The 14,630-nt window shown below is 54.1% G+C and overlaps 1 protein-coding gene across 3 annotated transcripts in view; it reads right to left on the bottom strand.

Moving 5' to 3' along the window:
- Positions 1-1,953: 1,953 nt before the first annotated feature.
- The window catches only part of ANO10 (anoctamin 10), a 226,720-nt gene continuing 214,043 nt past the window's right edge, over positions 1,954-14,630 (bottom strand). For all 3 annotated transcript variants that reach the window (XM_044920851.1, XM_044920854.1, XM_044920849.1), the window contains one exon: positions 1,954-2,478. In XM_044920851.1, the coding sequence (XP_044776786.1) occupies positions 2,410-2,478 (69 nt within the window). In that variant the 3' untranslated portion in view covers positions 1,954-2,409. The remainder of the gene's footprint in view (positions 2,479-14,630) is intronic.

Raw genomic sequence — 14,630 nt, forward strand, 5'->3', positions numbered from 1 at the left:
CTGAAGAGTGAACCAGGCCTCGGGCAAACTGTACCAGGGTCAAGGCCCTCCGACAGTCTATGGGCTTAGGGACAATCAGCATCTTAGAGCCTCAGAGAGGCGAGCTGGGTGGGCGGTGGGGGGCGTCATCCATGGGGAGAGACGGCTGGGCGCCTTCCACGGTGGGGTGCGCAGAGCCTCCTAGCGAGTTGGGGGAGCCCAGCGAGGGCTATGGTCCCCCTGGGGCTGCGGTGCTTCTCTGGGCCTGTCCTCGTGGAAAGCCAGTGTTGACCGGGCCTGGAGGCCAAGCACCCGGGCTCCGTGCCCTCTGGCTGACCACAGCATGGGCAGCCCCTCTGCCCGCTTCTGAGAGACACGGAGCTGGACCCCCGAGGCTCTGCAGCCCTTTCCTGCTTGTCCCTGCCTGACCCACCCACTGGGAGCGCCTGCCGGGTCCCCAGTCGGAGCTGCTCTGGCACTCTGCAGTCCCCGTGTGTCACAGCTGGCTGGGGACGTGGGAGCATGGTTCTTGCTCGCCTGGGCTGCCGTCCCCAGGACTTGGCCCTGAGGGCGGAGGTGAGGCCAGAAATAAGAGAACACATTGGTGCGCAGAAGAGCGGAGGGAGAGGAGTGCGGGGCGCAGGCTGCGGTGAGTGGTGCTGGGTGGGGATGGGGTGGCGTTGTCCTCCATGTCCCCCTCCGCTCAGTTAGGAGGATAAGTGACTACAGAGAGTGGAGCAGTGAAAAGGCCTTGGCGCCCCCACCTGCCATGAGCTGGAAGGCCCAGAGCAGCTCTAGGGCCAGCACACCTACACGGCAGCCCCTCCCACCAAACCCCTCTTGACACAGCCTGCTGATCCTACGTCCAGGCTCGGCGTCCCCGTGGCCCCAGCAGAGGTGGGGCCTGTGTGTTCTGCCTACCCCAGGGGCACCGTTTGCTCCCCGGCTGAGCCCTGGCTAAGCACTGTGCTTCTGCCGGGTGGTACTGAGGAAGGGCACAGGGAGGTTCCCGGGAAAGCCGGTCTCCTGGGCGGGGACCCCCGGCTCTGCACGGGCTTCTCGCAGGGTGAGGAGGGCCGGCGCATGGGCAGGGCATCGAGATGACTCCTGTTCACAGCCAGGACCCGTGCGAGACCAAGAGCTGCTCCATGGACCCCATCAACACTTTCCTCTTCCCCAGGCTGGACTGTGAGGAAGCTCCTGGGGACTCGGCTCAGGACCACTGCGGTGGCTGCCATTCACCGGTGCCAGAAAGTATTCATCAGGCCTGGAACCACCACCGGATGACTGGGCACGGAGTGCCTTAGACCAAGCAGGGGCTGGGTAGAGCCGAATCCGAGATGTCCGTGCTGGCAGACTCAGCGGCCTGGCAGGACCAACCCGACAACCCCGAGGGACAGACGGCGGCGTCGGGCCTTCCAGCAGACTATGCTGAATGGGCTGCTGAGGCCATCTCCGCCTTGAGGTGAAGGAGAGAATGAAGGCACTGGGCCCCCGGGTCCATGAGGAACATGGGCCCAGGCAGGGAGGGGCTGAGCTTGACAGGCAAAGGGAGCCAGGCTCTGCCCTCCTGGGTGGTCCTCATGGTTACACGTGGTGCGACACAGCCAGGGGAGCGAGCAGCCGGAGCTCGACTTACCGCCTCCGTGCCCAAGAAAGAGGTGCGTGCAGCCCTCTGGGCCCAGGCCGGGGATGGATGGCACCGCTGGGCAGAGGCCCCCCTCCGCAGGGGTGAGCCCACACCAGGGTGCCGGCTGCCACGGGCATGAAAGCAGCCCCGGTGGCCCTTGCCAGTCCCCACGACGGGACGGGTTCCAGCACTGGCTGGGCCTGGCCCCGGGCCTTGGAAGTGGCACACAGGTGCCCAGCCTCCAGCTGAGCACCGCCCAGCTCCCCCTTCAATGACCTGACCCAGGGCTCGTTTCAGAAGGAGGGCCGGTTCAGTCCTCGTGGGGTAAGTAAGAGTCAGAGAGGTACGTGTTGCCTTTAATCGCTCAGTTACGACGGCTTTTGTTGAGAAAGGGTCTGTTAACATACCGCAAAACAGAACCAGGCAAGAGGTGTTTAGAGCTGTCCGGGTGCTGGAAACACTGCCTCGCCCCCCTTCCCCAGGCCCGAACCCCCGCAGACCGGCCCCGCTGGTGGCGCGGGGGGTGCTCGGCCTGACCCGCCGCCCAGCCCCCATGGCCGGGCCGCTGCATGGGGGGTGCTGGGGGGGCCTGGGCAGGGACGGGAAGGCAGGAGCAGGCCGGGTGGGGGCCTGGGAGGAGCTGGGTCTCGGCTGTCCTCCCCGCCGGCCCTCACCGGGACACCGCAGAGGGGGGCGCGGTGCCGCCGCTTATGGCCACGCAGCTCCGGGTCTGGGGTCAGGGGCCGCCGCATTGCTCCAGGTGCCCCTCTGCCCTGGCTCAGGGCGGCCCGGGAGGGCGCTCAGGCCTCCTCCTCCTTATTGCCTTCCCTCGATTCCTCCTTCAGGTTCTGGGCCATGAGCTTCATTTGCTGTTGAGAGAACACAAGACACGGGGGGGGGGGTAAGCCACGCCAGCCTGCGGGGTGGCCCCCGGGGGGGTGACCCAGGCTCCCGCCCCCGCTGTGAGAGGCCCTGGGCGATGGGGTCTTGAGCTCCATCAGAGCACACTCTGTGCCCTGAGAAGCCGGGGAGCGGGGGCGCCCTGACACTGCCCGAGGCCCTCCCGAGAGCGCAGAGCCCCCGCTGCTGACACTGAAGAGATGGGGGCCAGTGGGCGTGGGCCGGGGATGTTGGGTTGGGTGAACCTGCTAGAAGGGGTCCTGTGTGTCCTGCCTACCCCAAGGACGCCTGCAGATACAGGGCTGAGACGCAGCCACGGGATTCTCCCGCCCCAGATCCCCAGGCAGGGGGCCTGGGGCACTGACTTGGGGCCAAGTCCTCGCTCTGTGCCTATAAACTTGGTGACCCAGGCAAGTGGACCTCTGTGCCTCTGCTTCCACACCTGCACGCAGGGAGCCGTGGAGCACATTCTGCACGGTGGTCACTGTACATGGAGTCCCTGGCCCAGAGCAGATGAGCCCAAACAGGAGACATTTTCGCCAGCCCTCTGTCCCTACAGCTACAGGGCCATCCCGAGCCACTGAGCCATCCAGTGCCACTGGGGACATCCTAAGAAATCTCCCTGAGGGCCAGGCCAAGACGGAAGTGCAGCCTGCCAGGCTCACAGGGAGGTGTCAGAAGGAGCCCACAGCCAAGGACAAGGCAGCTGGGGGTGAGGAGGTCCTGCAGCTCCCAGTCCTGGGGCGCCCCCCGCCGGTCCCCGAGGACCCCACCCCCCCAGCTCCCAGCCCCCTGTGTCCGTGGGTGCTGGAAAACATGACTACAGCTCTGCCCTGTTTGTTGAAAAAATGAATAACTCCTTTGGAATTTGGCTGAAAATACCCACGCTGCTTTTCGAGAAGAGTTATTTACTTCTGGGAAAAACACAACTCTGAGCTCAGACAAGGCCGCTGCTGCTCGAGGTAGCCGACCGCCCCTCTTGGAAGCCCCCGGGCACCACACGGGGCTGGATCTGATGCCGGGCTCTGTCTGTTTCAGGGATAGGAGGCCCGTTCACAGTCTGCAAGCAAAAGCCTCTGCCTCCTGCTTCAACCCCATTTCCCCTTGTGAGGATCATTTAGATCTGGAGTAGCTCAGGAGACCCCTGTTCTCTGAGCCTGGAGGCTGCCCCTCTCCCCATGGGCTGCGGCGAGGCCTGCCTGGCTCTTGCTGGTCCACATGGAAACAGGCTTTAGGGGATGGCTTCTAATGGAGAAGGGGGCCGGTGGGTCATGGGGACCAGGGAGCTCTTGTTGCACGGGCCACAGCATTTCCGCAGGCCTCCCTGGAGTAAGCCGTGGGCACAGGAGTGGACGCCAGCCTCAGGCCCCACGGCCACGATGCCTGTACAGCCTGGCAAGGTGACGGTGCCCGTCTGAGTTAGCTCGCAGACCTGGAGGAGCAGAACCCCCAGGCCACGTGAGAGTCTCCCAGAAGTTATGTTTTGCATCTGCCTCCTTTTCTGCTGCTCGTAGCACTTCCCATCCTCTTACGAGCCCGCTTTCCCTGTTAACTGTGGATGTAAAATACCCTCATACAGGAAAACTGTACTATTTCAGCCCAGATTCACTGCCAACTCTTCTAGCTGGTGTCATTTAATACTTACGAGACCTTTTTAAATGTCTTTTTATGAGAGAGAGAATATGAATCTATTTGACAAGCAGCCATAAGAAATTAAAGGCTAAATAAATGTAACTAAACTAGAACTATAATGAGGATAAAATATTGCCTAGCTTGTCATGGAATCTTCTAGACAGGCCTCCCTAGCATTCCACATGGGGAGGAAAATCAAAATGGGTTTTGATCCAAAGGAGCCTGTAAGGCTCCCTGCAGGGAGCAAGCTGCTCTCCCATTATGTGTAGGGCTTCCGCTGGGTGGCTCCTGAGCACAGGGCACGTCGGGAGGCCACGGGCTGTCCACACTGAGCTGCGCGGCTGGGAGCAAAGGTAGAAGCGGTGGCCAGGGACCCCACCATCCTCCCATGCCCCAGCCCAGGGGCAGGAGCACTCTGCCCAGGAGTATCTGTCTCCACAAGTGCAGTGACCAGGCCCCTCCATCTGGTGGGTTGGGCCAAGCCTGCCCACCACCCTTCCCCTCGGTGGTGGGTCCCCCAGGGCCTGATCTGCCTCATGGAGCTCTGTGACCCCCACAGGAAACATGGCCCATGGTGCGCGGGAAGGCTTGTGCTCCCCGGGCCTTTGCCAGCGCAGGGCTGAGCGCCCCGGCTGTGAGGGGAGCCGAGGCTTGGCTTGTCTCCCTGCATCTCCTGCCCTCCCTGCTGGACATGCTAGCCAGCGGCCGCAGCAGAACTTCAAACCTGTGGCTCAAGCCCAGAGAAACATCCAAGCAGTTTAGAAGAAACAAGCTGCAGCAGCCTGTTTGCCACAGAGGGAGACTTAAACTGGTTTTGAGGTCAGTGAGTGGCACCCAGTCCTGTCCGGTGCAAACAAATGGGCAGGCCTCCGCCATTCCTCCTGAAAGATGGAGTCAGAAGCCACTGCGCCTTGAGGCAGCTTCTCTCAGGTAAGCCAGCTGCTGTCCACTGCTCGCGGGTCTAGATCCCCTCCATCTGCTGCCATGACCTTGGAAAAGGAGCCCCACCCCACCCTCCTGGTGCGGAGGAGCCAGGAGCCTGAGCCCCAGCCCAGCCTGCTTCCCGCACCCTCCCCTACTGCGGGGAGACCATGAGCACTGGCAGGATGAACTCCAGAAGCACAGATTTTCTAATCTGAAAGAACCTTGATGATCATTCAGTCCTGTGGCCACTTAAGAATCTGGAGAAGCCTCTTAAATGCAGACTCATCGGCCCCTCCCTGGGACGCTAACTGGCTGGTCTGTAGTAGGGCCCAGGTCTCTGAATTTTTAACAAGCCCTTGAAATTTCTCTCCAGACCTCCCCAGACTTAGGAGTCTCTGATTTGTCGCCTGTCATCTGTCACAGAGAAGCAAGCTGGAGTGGAGGGGGATGAGCAGGCCCCTTCCAGGCCATGCTGTGGGCTCAGGCCAAGTCACAGAACAGCCCTTGGGGCACCAGGCCGACCCCTTGCAGCCCAGCTCTTCAGCCACTTCTGCTCTTTAGCAGCCCTGCCTGGGGAGATGCAATGGCAGGGAGCAACATTATCCCATTAAAAAAAACCTGGCTTCTTTAGGGATTCTTAAATTAAAGCCTTATTAAAACTATAAGCAAGGTAATAGTGCTGACTTCTTCCCTACAAAAAGCATCAGAATGAAGAGAATGAAATCTTCCCCAATTCATGACTCATTAAAACACTCATGCTCCAAATAATTCTTTAAAAACCACAGACTGACTTCTTACATCATTCATTATTAGTAATGATTATAAGAGGAACCTAATCACCAAGTGTGTTGTCCAAATGCACAGCTCAACATAAGAAAGGATGCATAGTTGGATCCATTATTCCCTGTGGAGAAGTTCAGAAATGCTTCCTGAGCCCTGCAGTGCTTTCTACAGATCTGGGACGGCCCCTTCTCCCCCTCAGGCTTGTTAGCAGAGACTCTCTCTGGCTGAACCCACAATCAGCTCTGGGATCTTGCTATTCATAGCACTCAGGAAATCACAACCAATGGATTACATTACTGCCCAATTTGAAATCTGTTAGCAGCTACTCCATTACCCCTTCCCCTCAAAAGCAACAACCACCCACAGAAAGACTATTTGGGCAGCTCCTAGCTGAAGGACCGAAAGAGCCTGTGCATTCATCTCTTCCTGTTTACCGGAAGCTTCGCTGGCCAGGAGCTGGCTCTGTGCAGAGCTCAGTGGCTGCCATGGGGCCGGCTGCTGGCCTCACGGGCTCAGACAGGAACCGGGTTCTCGGGCCAGTTCAGTCGGGTAACGGCACCTGCAGCACCCGGCTCCCCCGACTCATGCCGGCCTTGGCCTCGGGTGCGGAGGCCTGGTGACAGAGAGCTAAGATCACCAGCCCCCTACCCACCTCCATTCTGATGTAACTGGGCTCCCCCAGGGTGAGTCTGTCATGCAGGTGGGGTGGAAGGAAGCCACTCCTCCAGCTCGAGTGAGCGAGTGAGCGGGAAGGAGCAGGACCGGAGGCCTCCCTTGTGCACAGCCGTGTCCGTGCACCCCTCGTTAGCACAAGCGAGCGAGGTCTTCTCTCTCTGTGTCATTCATTGACCAGGCTGAGGCTAAGCAACTTGTCTGAGGTCATGTAGCTAGAATCAGGGCAAAATCAAACAAGGGTCTGGCCGTTCAGGTGAAAAAGAAAGTAAAGAATGGGACGTTTCACAAAGACTTTTTTTTTACATTTTTTTTAGTACTCTCTACCCCCAGCAGGGGGCTCGAACTCACAACCCCAATGATCAGGAGTGGCGTGCTCTTCTGACTGAGCCAGCCAGGCGCCTCAAAACTGTTTTTATTTGTTATATCTAGAGGAAAGCTTACCTCAAACAAGCAGTGTTTTGGACATATTCTAATATAACAATGAAACACTCCAGATCTGCCCTGGTCCTGGCAATGCGTTCAGGCTCTGACAAGCCCCACATCAGTGAGGGAAGGACAGGAGGGTGCAGGGGCAGCGGCCCCTCAGGCCGTCTGGAGGGCACCGCCTACACCACCTCTCTCTCTGGGGTGCCTGGTTCATCTCAATATTTGACAAAACGTACAAAATGTGAGGTCTGCTGACCATTAAACACACGGCGCTCTGAGTCGCACATCCTTACCCCAGCCAGCTTCTCTCCCAGTCACCCCATCTCAGGGGCCACTACCACCTGGCTGCTCGGATCAAAACTTGAGCCCTTATGGTGGATGCCTCTGTGCCCCTCCTCTGTCTTCAGTCCGCCGTGGGGCCCGGCCCGCCCCCCGCCCCCCCACCAAGCACACCCGCTGCTCCCAGTGCCAGCCTCCCAGACTCCTGGACGTTGTCATCCCAAAGCAGGCCAAGTCAGGTTTTAAGACAGGGGACAAGAACATGCAACCACAGAGGCTTCCCATAGGTTCTGGACTCAACCCCATGTCACCCAGCCCAGAGGGGCTGCCTGTCACCATCACCCTCCACTGTAATTCCTGCACTCCACTCACACCATCTGTTTTTGTCAAGGTTTATGGGAGGGTTTTTCCTGCTTCAGTGTTCTATCCCACCTAGTGTGGACTCTCTGGAGAGGAGCTGTGACTCTGCCCCCAAGGCCCCCAACACAGCACTGTGAGCTGGAGCCAGCGCTCCATCAGTCCCGGTGGAAGAGGGGCCACAGCCTGGAGCCCACGGGGGCAGCCAGCAAGATCCCCGTTCAGCCCATAACTCGGCATGACTACAGTGAACTGGGAAAGCCTCCCTTCTCGTGGGTATGTAAATGAGACACACTCATGTTCTTGAAGGCAGCATCACTATCTGGATCACAAATCTGTTGGTCACATGTATGGGGTCCCCGAAAACACACTGCAGTGTGAGCTTTATATCAGAAGGCTCAGGATGTCGTTCGGAGGCCCAGTTACCTGCCTTGCTGGCAATGCAGGTCTGGGCCCCTTAGGACTGTGGCTCAGTGGGAACAGGAATCTTGGTTCCCCCCAAGCCCCCCAGTGTGGCTCTGGCTCTGGCTCAGGGGGTCTGCAATGACCGCCAGGGAGGTGGAGAGTCAAGGGCCACCCGGAAGGTTGCCAGATTACCAGCTTGATCCCAGCTGGAGACAAAAACCCTCCAAGATCAAAACCCAGCTCCAAAGAGGCTCCAAGACTTGGTGGCCCAGCCCAGCTCACCCAACAGGTGACATGCTGGGGGCCACAAGTCTATTAACTGCACAAGCTGACCCCGGGAAGGGTAAAGTCAGTTTAACATGAAAAAATTTTTTTACATCTACTTCTTGAATAATTTTTTGGGTCTTGCTTTCTCTGCATAATTGGGTTTCAGAGCTAAATTTCCCAAAGCAGAAGTCAAAGGCTCTTGGAAGGGAAACTCCACAGATAGCCTGAGAATGCAAATTCCTTTCTATAGAGTGTGAGGGACCCGCAGAAGCCTGAGGCTTGCTTCCCAGCCATCCCCAGAGATGCACTTATTCTGATGCTTCTGGAATCAGGAGCCAAATACGTTCGATTAAGCCACAGCTTTCTCTGAAACCTGGGCTGCTAAAATTATGTATTTGCCAAAGCTATGGCGTTCTATAGGTGGCTAAAAGTGCTGAATGCACACACAAATGACAAAGCGAAACTGATGAAAGAGTGGCCTACCTCGCTGGGTTTGAGCTCGCTGGGTTTGGGAAGTGAGAAAGCCCTCATCTGGGCTGCTCATGGCCTCTGTCCTTCCACATTCCATCAGTGGGTTCTGGTATTTTCTCTGGGCCCCTAAATGCAATCCTTTCCATTTATCCAAAATTCGCCTGAGATCACTAAGCAATGAATGTAGCAGACTCTTCACCGGCACCTGGGCTTTCAGCATGGGATGGGCACACTCCATCTAGATGGTTCCGCATGGACTGTGGATCACAGGCAGGTGTGTTCAGAGCGCTAGCCCCATGCTTCATGCATGTTCTCTGTACTAGCTTCATGTAATTCTTGGTAACTTACTCCCCACCTGCCCATTTCCTGCATTTCTAATTGTGCTTATATATGCAACCTCTTTTTCCCTCCTGCTTTATTGATTTAACTTTTAATGTCTGTTACATTCTATTATTTTTGCGTAACTTACTGACCAACAGTTATATCACAATACATACCAGATACTGTTCTAAACGCTATTTACTCATTTGCTCCTCAGAACCACCCTATGAGAAACATATCGTCATCATGTTAAAGATAGAACTGAGGCCCAGGGAGGCTCAGAAGCCTGCCCAAGGTCACAGCGCACAGGAGGTTTGAGCCCAGCCCGCTGATGCGCCTCTGGTTTTGCGCTGTTATAACATCACTCAGCTTTCTGCCCCAGCCACCTGTGCCAGGAGATTCAGGGTCGGCTGGCTCACACTTCTGTCTCAAGAGGGTTTGCTGACATCTTTTTGGTTCTTGGTGAGGCCTCAATTTTGTCCCGTCCCACCTGGCTCAGATTTTCTGCTTCTGCTAAGTCTCTAAACCACGGGAGTCTGGCTCTAGAACCCACCACATTAACCCCTCTCCTGACCTGTAAGCACAAATTTAAGCAAGATTTTAAAAAGTTGCTTACAATGCCAGGAAAGAAGTTTAAGAGTTACATTTTTTAAGAAGACAGACATCCTTGGCTTTTTTTTTTTTTCTTTTTTTAAAAGGACAGGCCTCCGAAGGGCACAAGAACCAGAAAATGTGGGAAAAGCTGTGGGATTGTTAGTTGGCAAAATCACAAGTGCTCAAACAGCTCAAACATGGGAAGAAGGCTAGCGATGGGTGAACCGCTAAGGAGAGCACCTCCAACAAGGAAAACGGAAAGAACCGGGACCTAAATCTGGCAACAAAGTGCAATTCACCAAGCACCAAAAGAGGAGTACAGGCAGTCATACATTATTCAGGAACAATCAAGATTAAAATAAGCGATGTCTCCTTCGTTAGACGAGGAGAGAAAACTGGTAACAGATGTTGCTTAAAAGGCAGCTGAACTGAATGGATGTATTTTGGAAACACCCAGGCCCAAGTGTAGAGAAGGACGGTGGGCCCTGGGGACATCCACAAAGCGGGGGGGGATGCCCAGCCCAGCAGCGGCCTGGGCGGAAGGTGTTAACCCCACCCTCTCCATGGCCCACCACGGGGGTCAGGTCAGAATACAGATGGAATATGTGGAATAGAAGTGTCATTGGAAATAAAAAGAGCCAGGGTCCCTAAGAACAAAAGCAAGCTATGAGTAATCAGAAGGAAATATGAGAATATATAGATAAAACACTCAGTACTTCTGGAATGGCCATCCACTGTGCACATCCTGACCACAGAAGAAGGAGGGTGATAACAGGGAGGGTGAGGAAGGCACAGAACGGGAGTACTTAGCAACTCACAGAAGTCGGATGAAGGGGCCATCCAATTCTGTATGAGAAAGGGGAAAAAAGCATTTTGTGTTTTGGCAAATAGTCATGTAAAAAAAGTATGATGGGGGCACCTGGGGGGGCTCAGTCAGTTAAGTGTCTGACTCTTGGGTTTCGGCTCAGGTCATGACCTCAGCATCGTAAGAGGGAGCCCTGTGTTGGCTCTGAGCTCAGCGAGGAGTCTGTTTGAGATTCTCTCCCCCTTCCTTGCCCTCCCCCTCTATTCCGCCTCCCCCCCTTTCTTTCTCAAATAAATAAATAAATAAATAAATAAATAAATAAATACAATCTTTAAAAAAAAGTGTGGTGATCAGTTTGCCTCAAAACAGGACAAATTTCTTTTCAATTTCTTTTACAAATTGAGTTCCTTTTCTAATGGCATCTTTCACTGAAAGAACTAGGTTTCTAGGTGTGATGCTAGTTTGCAGAGCGAAGTGCACGAGGCAGCCCTCCATCCACTCCATCTGCTATGATATGGTCCTGGGCTGTTTATCAGAAGGGACGGAGGGGGATAATCTGATCGCTTTTCATCAGCCCATGATACCGAACACCCAGTGATGTTCCTTTACCGAGACATCAATCCTGCGCTTCAGATCACCCAGATGACCAAGCATCTGTAGGAGGCACTTCCTGGACAAGACTGTCTGCAGCGTCCCCTACTCAGGAACTGGTCCACTCTTGATCTGACTGTAGGAAGGATGTGCTGGGGCCTTCAGGATGTAACTCCCTCTGTCTGGAAGCCCTGAGAGACAAGGAGGGAGGCAGTGTTCTTCTCTCACTGCATAAGCTTCCATACAGGTCACTAGGGGCCCTCAGGAGATGAGACCCAGAGAGGTGAGTGACCAGCCAAGGCCGATGACGATCTGGTCAATCCCTGTCTTTATCTGTGGGTCCTAGGTTGATAGGTAGGAGCATCCCAGGGCCCAGGGCTCAGGCTGTGCATGGAGTGGTAGACAGGCCAGAGGACACACCCAGAGGGGTAAAGGACAGTAAGCTCCAGCGGCTGCTCCACAGAAAATGCCCCCATGCGCTCACTGAAAGTCATGGCTGGGGGGCATTTAGGGACCTAGCCACTGAAACTTCAGCAATTTGGTTGGGTCAAGGTGATACACAAAAGCTTAAGAGCCCAAAGAACAGAAATAAACACCACTGATTAACGACAGAAATCAGAGGTCTCTAACAGGACCCCGCCTGTGGGGTGAGTGGGTGGTGTGGCCGCTGGTCAGAGGGAACCCGGAGCCCAGCCTCCCGTCGGAGTCCTGAGTCAACCAGTGGGAGGGGCAGGGTCTCACTGCTGCACGAAGCAGAAGCCCAGACCGTTTAGAAAATAAAGGGCTGAGGTAAACACTTCACTGAATTAAGTGAGGGAGACAGCCTACTGCCCTCACCAGGGTTTCAACCAAAGACTTTTTAAAATTTTAAATAAACATTTTTCTTAAATATTAAGGGGAGATAACCTGTAATCGAAGAAAACAATCCATCACTACTAACTAGGAGAGAGACAGCAGGATGAATGGGAATGGCCGCACAGGGCGAGCTGCATCTCTGCCCCGAGAGGCACCTGCACCCCTTCTGTGTGCCTGCCGTGAGGGTCGGGGTGGGGGCTGGTGGTGCAGGCACGGAAAGGGCTCCTGTCCGCTGCAGAGTGGTTCCAGCCTCTGGACACCTCACCCCTCACCAAAGACCAGAAAGATGCTTGTAAAACGCAGGCCCAACTTCAGGCCAGAGAGAGAGCACACGTCTTTAGGATCTTCTCCCACCACCTTTAGGATCTTCCCAGGGCAGTGAGGTTGTTTCTCCCTATCTAAATACTGTATGGCTCTTTGATAAACATGGACATCTCTATGTTTGGTTAATCTAATACTTCACAATCAATAACATAACTAAAACCAAACCAATAGTCATAACATTGACTGGGATTTTGACAAGTCCACATTGCCTCCATTGCCTAAGAGATTGGCATGTTCCTTTCACCCCGGGGGGGGGGGGGGGGCGGGGCCCCATCCCCAGCGGGTAAGAACGGCTGCCCTGGGTGCCCACACAGCGAGCCAGCAGGACTGCCACCATCGGCGCCCCTTCGGAGGAGCCTGGGCAAAGCCAGAGCCAGGGATGGTCTACTTGATCACACCTGATCTTCTTCTGCAACAAAAACACCATCAGTGGAGGGCAGGGGCTCTAGCCTTCATTCATCGGACATCCCTTCCCTCAGAGCAGGAATGCCTACTCATCCCCATCTATGAGCCTCATTAAATAGACAAATTCCTGCTTTTTACATACATCTTTTATTTCACTTTCCTTGCCATCACCTTATATCCCCTCTGGGTGAGAGGCAGCGACCGTAACCAACACTGCGGCCGAATTTAGGGTGACGGGAACGTCACGGAACACACCTCACTGTTGTGTCACAGGGTCTTGAGCACATTTAGGCTGTCTAGTGCTTCCCGGAGTCTAGAACTGGAGTGACACAATGCTGTCCTAGTTGGTGTCATTGAAACCATCCATAGCACCAAACCACCTCTGTCCAAGGGACTATCTTTCCATTAACTTTCCTCCAGGGGGAGGGGTCCAGGTCAGACTTTCTAACAGGTGGAGTTAGTAGTAGGCTAGATGACTTTTTAAAAGTTCATGTCTATAGAACCATGAGAGACAATGGACTCTGAGAAACAAACTGAGGGTTCTAGAAGGGAGGGGGTGGGAGGATGGGTTAGCCTGGTGATGGGTATTAAAGAGGGCACGTTCTGCATGGAGCACTGGGTGTTATATGCAAACAATGAATCATGGAACATTACATCAAACACTAATGATGTAACGTATGGTGACTAACATAACAAAAAAAGTTCATGTCTATAGTCTAATATAGGCATGAAATCCATCACTTCTGTGAGGAAGAAAGGACTTTTTTTGCAAACATGTGCCTTAGAGACCAAAGAAATCTAAGACCCTAGTGTGACCAGAACCCAGAGTCTGGATGAAGAAGAAATGAGAGCATTCATGGCTGATACCCCACATACCGTCTAGTCAGACCACATCAGGTTTCTCCCGAGTGTGCGCATGCTTCAGGGGAGACATGGCCTGGTATGTGTTGCTGTTACATGAGCCGAGATGGGGTTTTCCAAATTGCAATGATTACAGAGTTTCACTGAAATTAATTATGGAACCAATCCTGGGTTAGCCACTCAGTACATGATACACGTGCCCCTCTAGGCCTTGAAGAGCAGTGCTCCCAGGTGTCAGGGGAGGCTCTGAAAGGCAGCGTGAACAAATGCATGGGCTTATCCCTGCTTTTGACCATATTCCAAGGCTCTTTTGGGTTCTCTCCAAAACAACAGAAGTAGAATAACAGCTACTTTATTATTTTATATGCAGTACCACAGGTTCTCTTTGTCCATCTAATGGACGTACAAAAGTTCTGATTGTTCTTAGGCCTTAAACACACAATGCACAAATGAACTTAGAAGATGTTCTTGGTTCTTTGGGTGAAGCCAATATTACCAAATACAGGTGTTCTCTGGTTAAAAAAAAAAAAAAGTTTACAAATTCAGAAAGAATAAAAGCTAGGACTAAAATGTTGCAGTTCTATATCTGCATATCACATTCAGAAGAGCATGCAAAATAGGGGGAGAAGTGGCAAAAGGGCACTTCAGTGAGGCTCCTAAAAATCACTGCAGGGAAGAAGGCTAGTACCAAATACTTCTTTCCAACTCCATCTGGTTCCACTCACTGCTTCCAGGTCTCAAAACGTGTCTGTATTTCATGCTGGGAGAGCATCAGTGGCTTCCTTCTGTTTCCATCACACACTTTCCAGAATCTGGAAAGTTCTAGAAAGATGGAGTCTAGCCCGTGTGATCAGTGGTGTCTTTAGTGCGACCTCTGGAAGAGATCACAGTCACAGTGTGGGTTAAGCTGTCAGCCAGCACAATCCTGCTTAAGCCACGTGGCTGCAGACACAGCTTTCTAAGCAAGTCCCAGTATATAGAGTGTCAGAACTCTGCCTCCTTGCTTGGCTATTTAGAAACACGAGCTGATCCACCTAATAGGTGTTGAATTAAATATGCTTTTAAATATTTAGTTCCTCTTCTACCATTACTGCTGTTTCCCTGTGTGAAGCCAAGAACAGCTAAGCCGTTTGCTGACAGGAGCCC

This window comes from Neomonachus schauinslandi, chromosome 1 (genome assembly GCF_002201575.2).
Source record: "Neomonachus schauinslandi chromosome 1, ASM220157v2, whole genome shotgun sequence".
Lineage (NCBI taxonomy): Eukaryota > Metazoa > Chordata > Mammalia > Carnivora > Phocidae > Neomonachus > Neomonachus schauinslandi.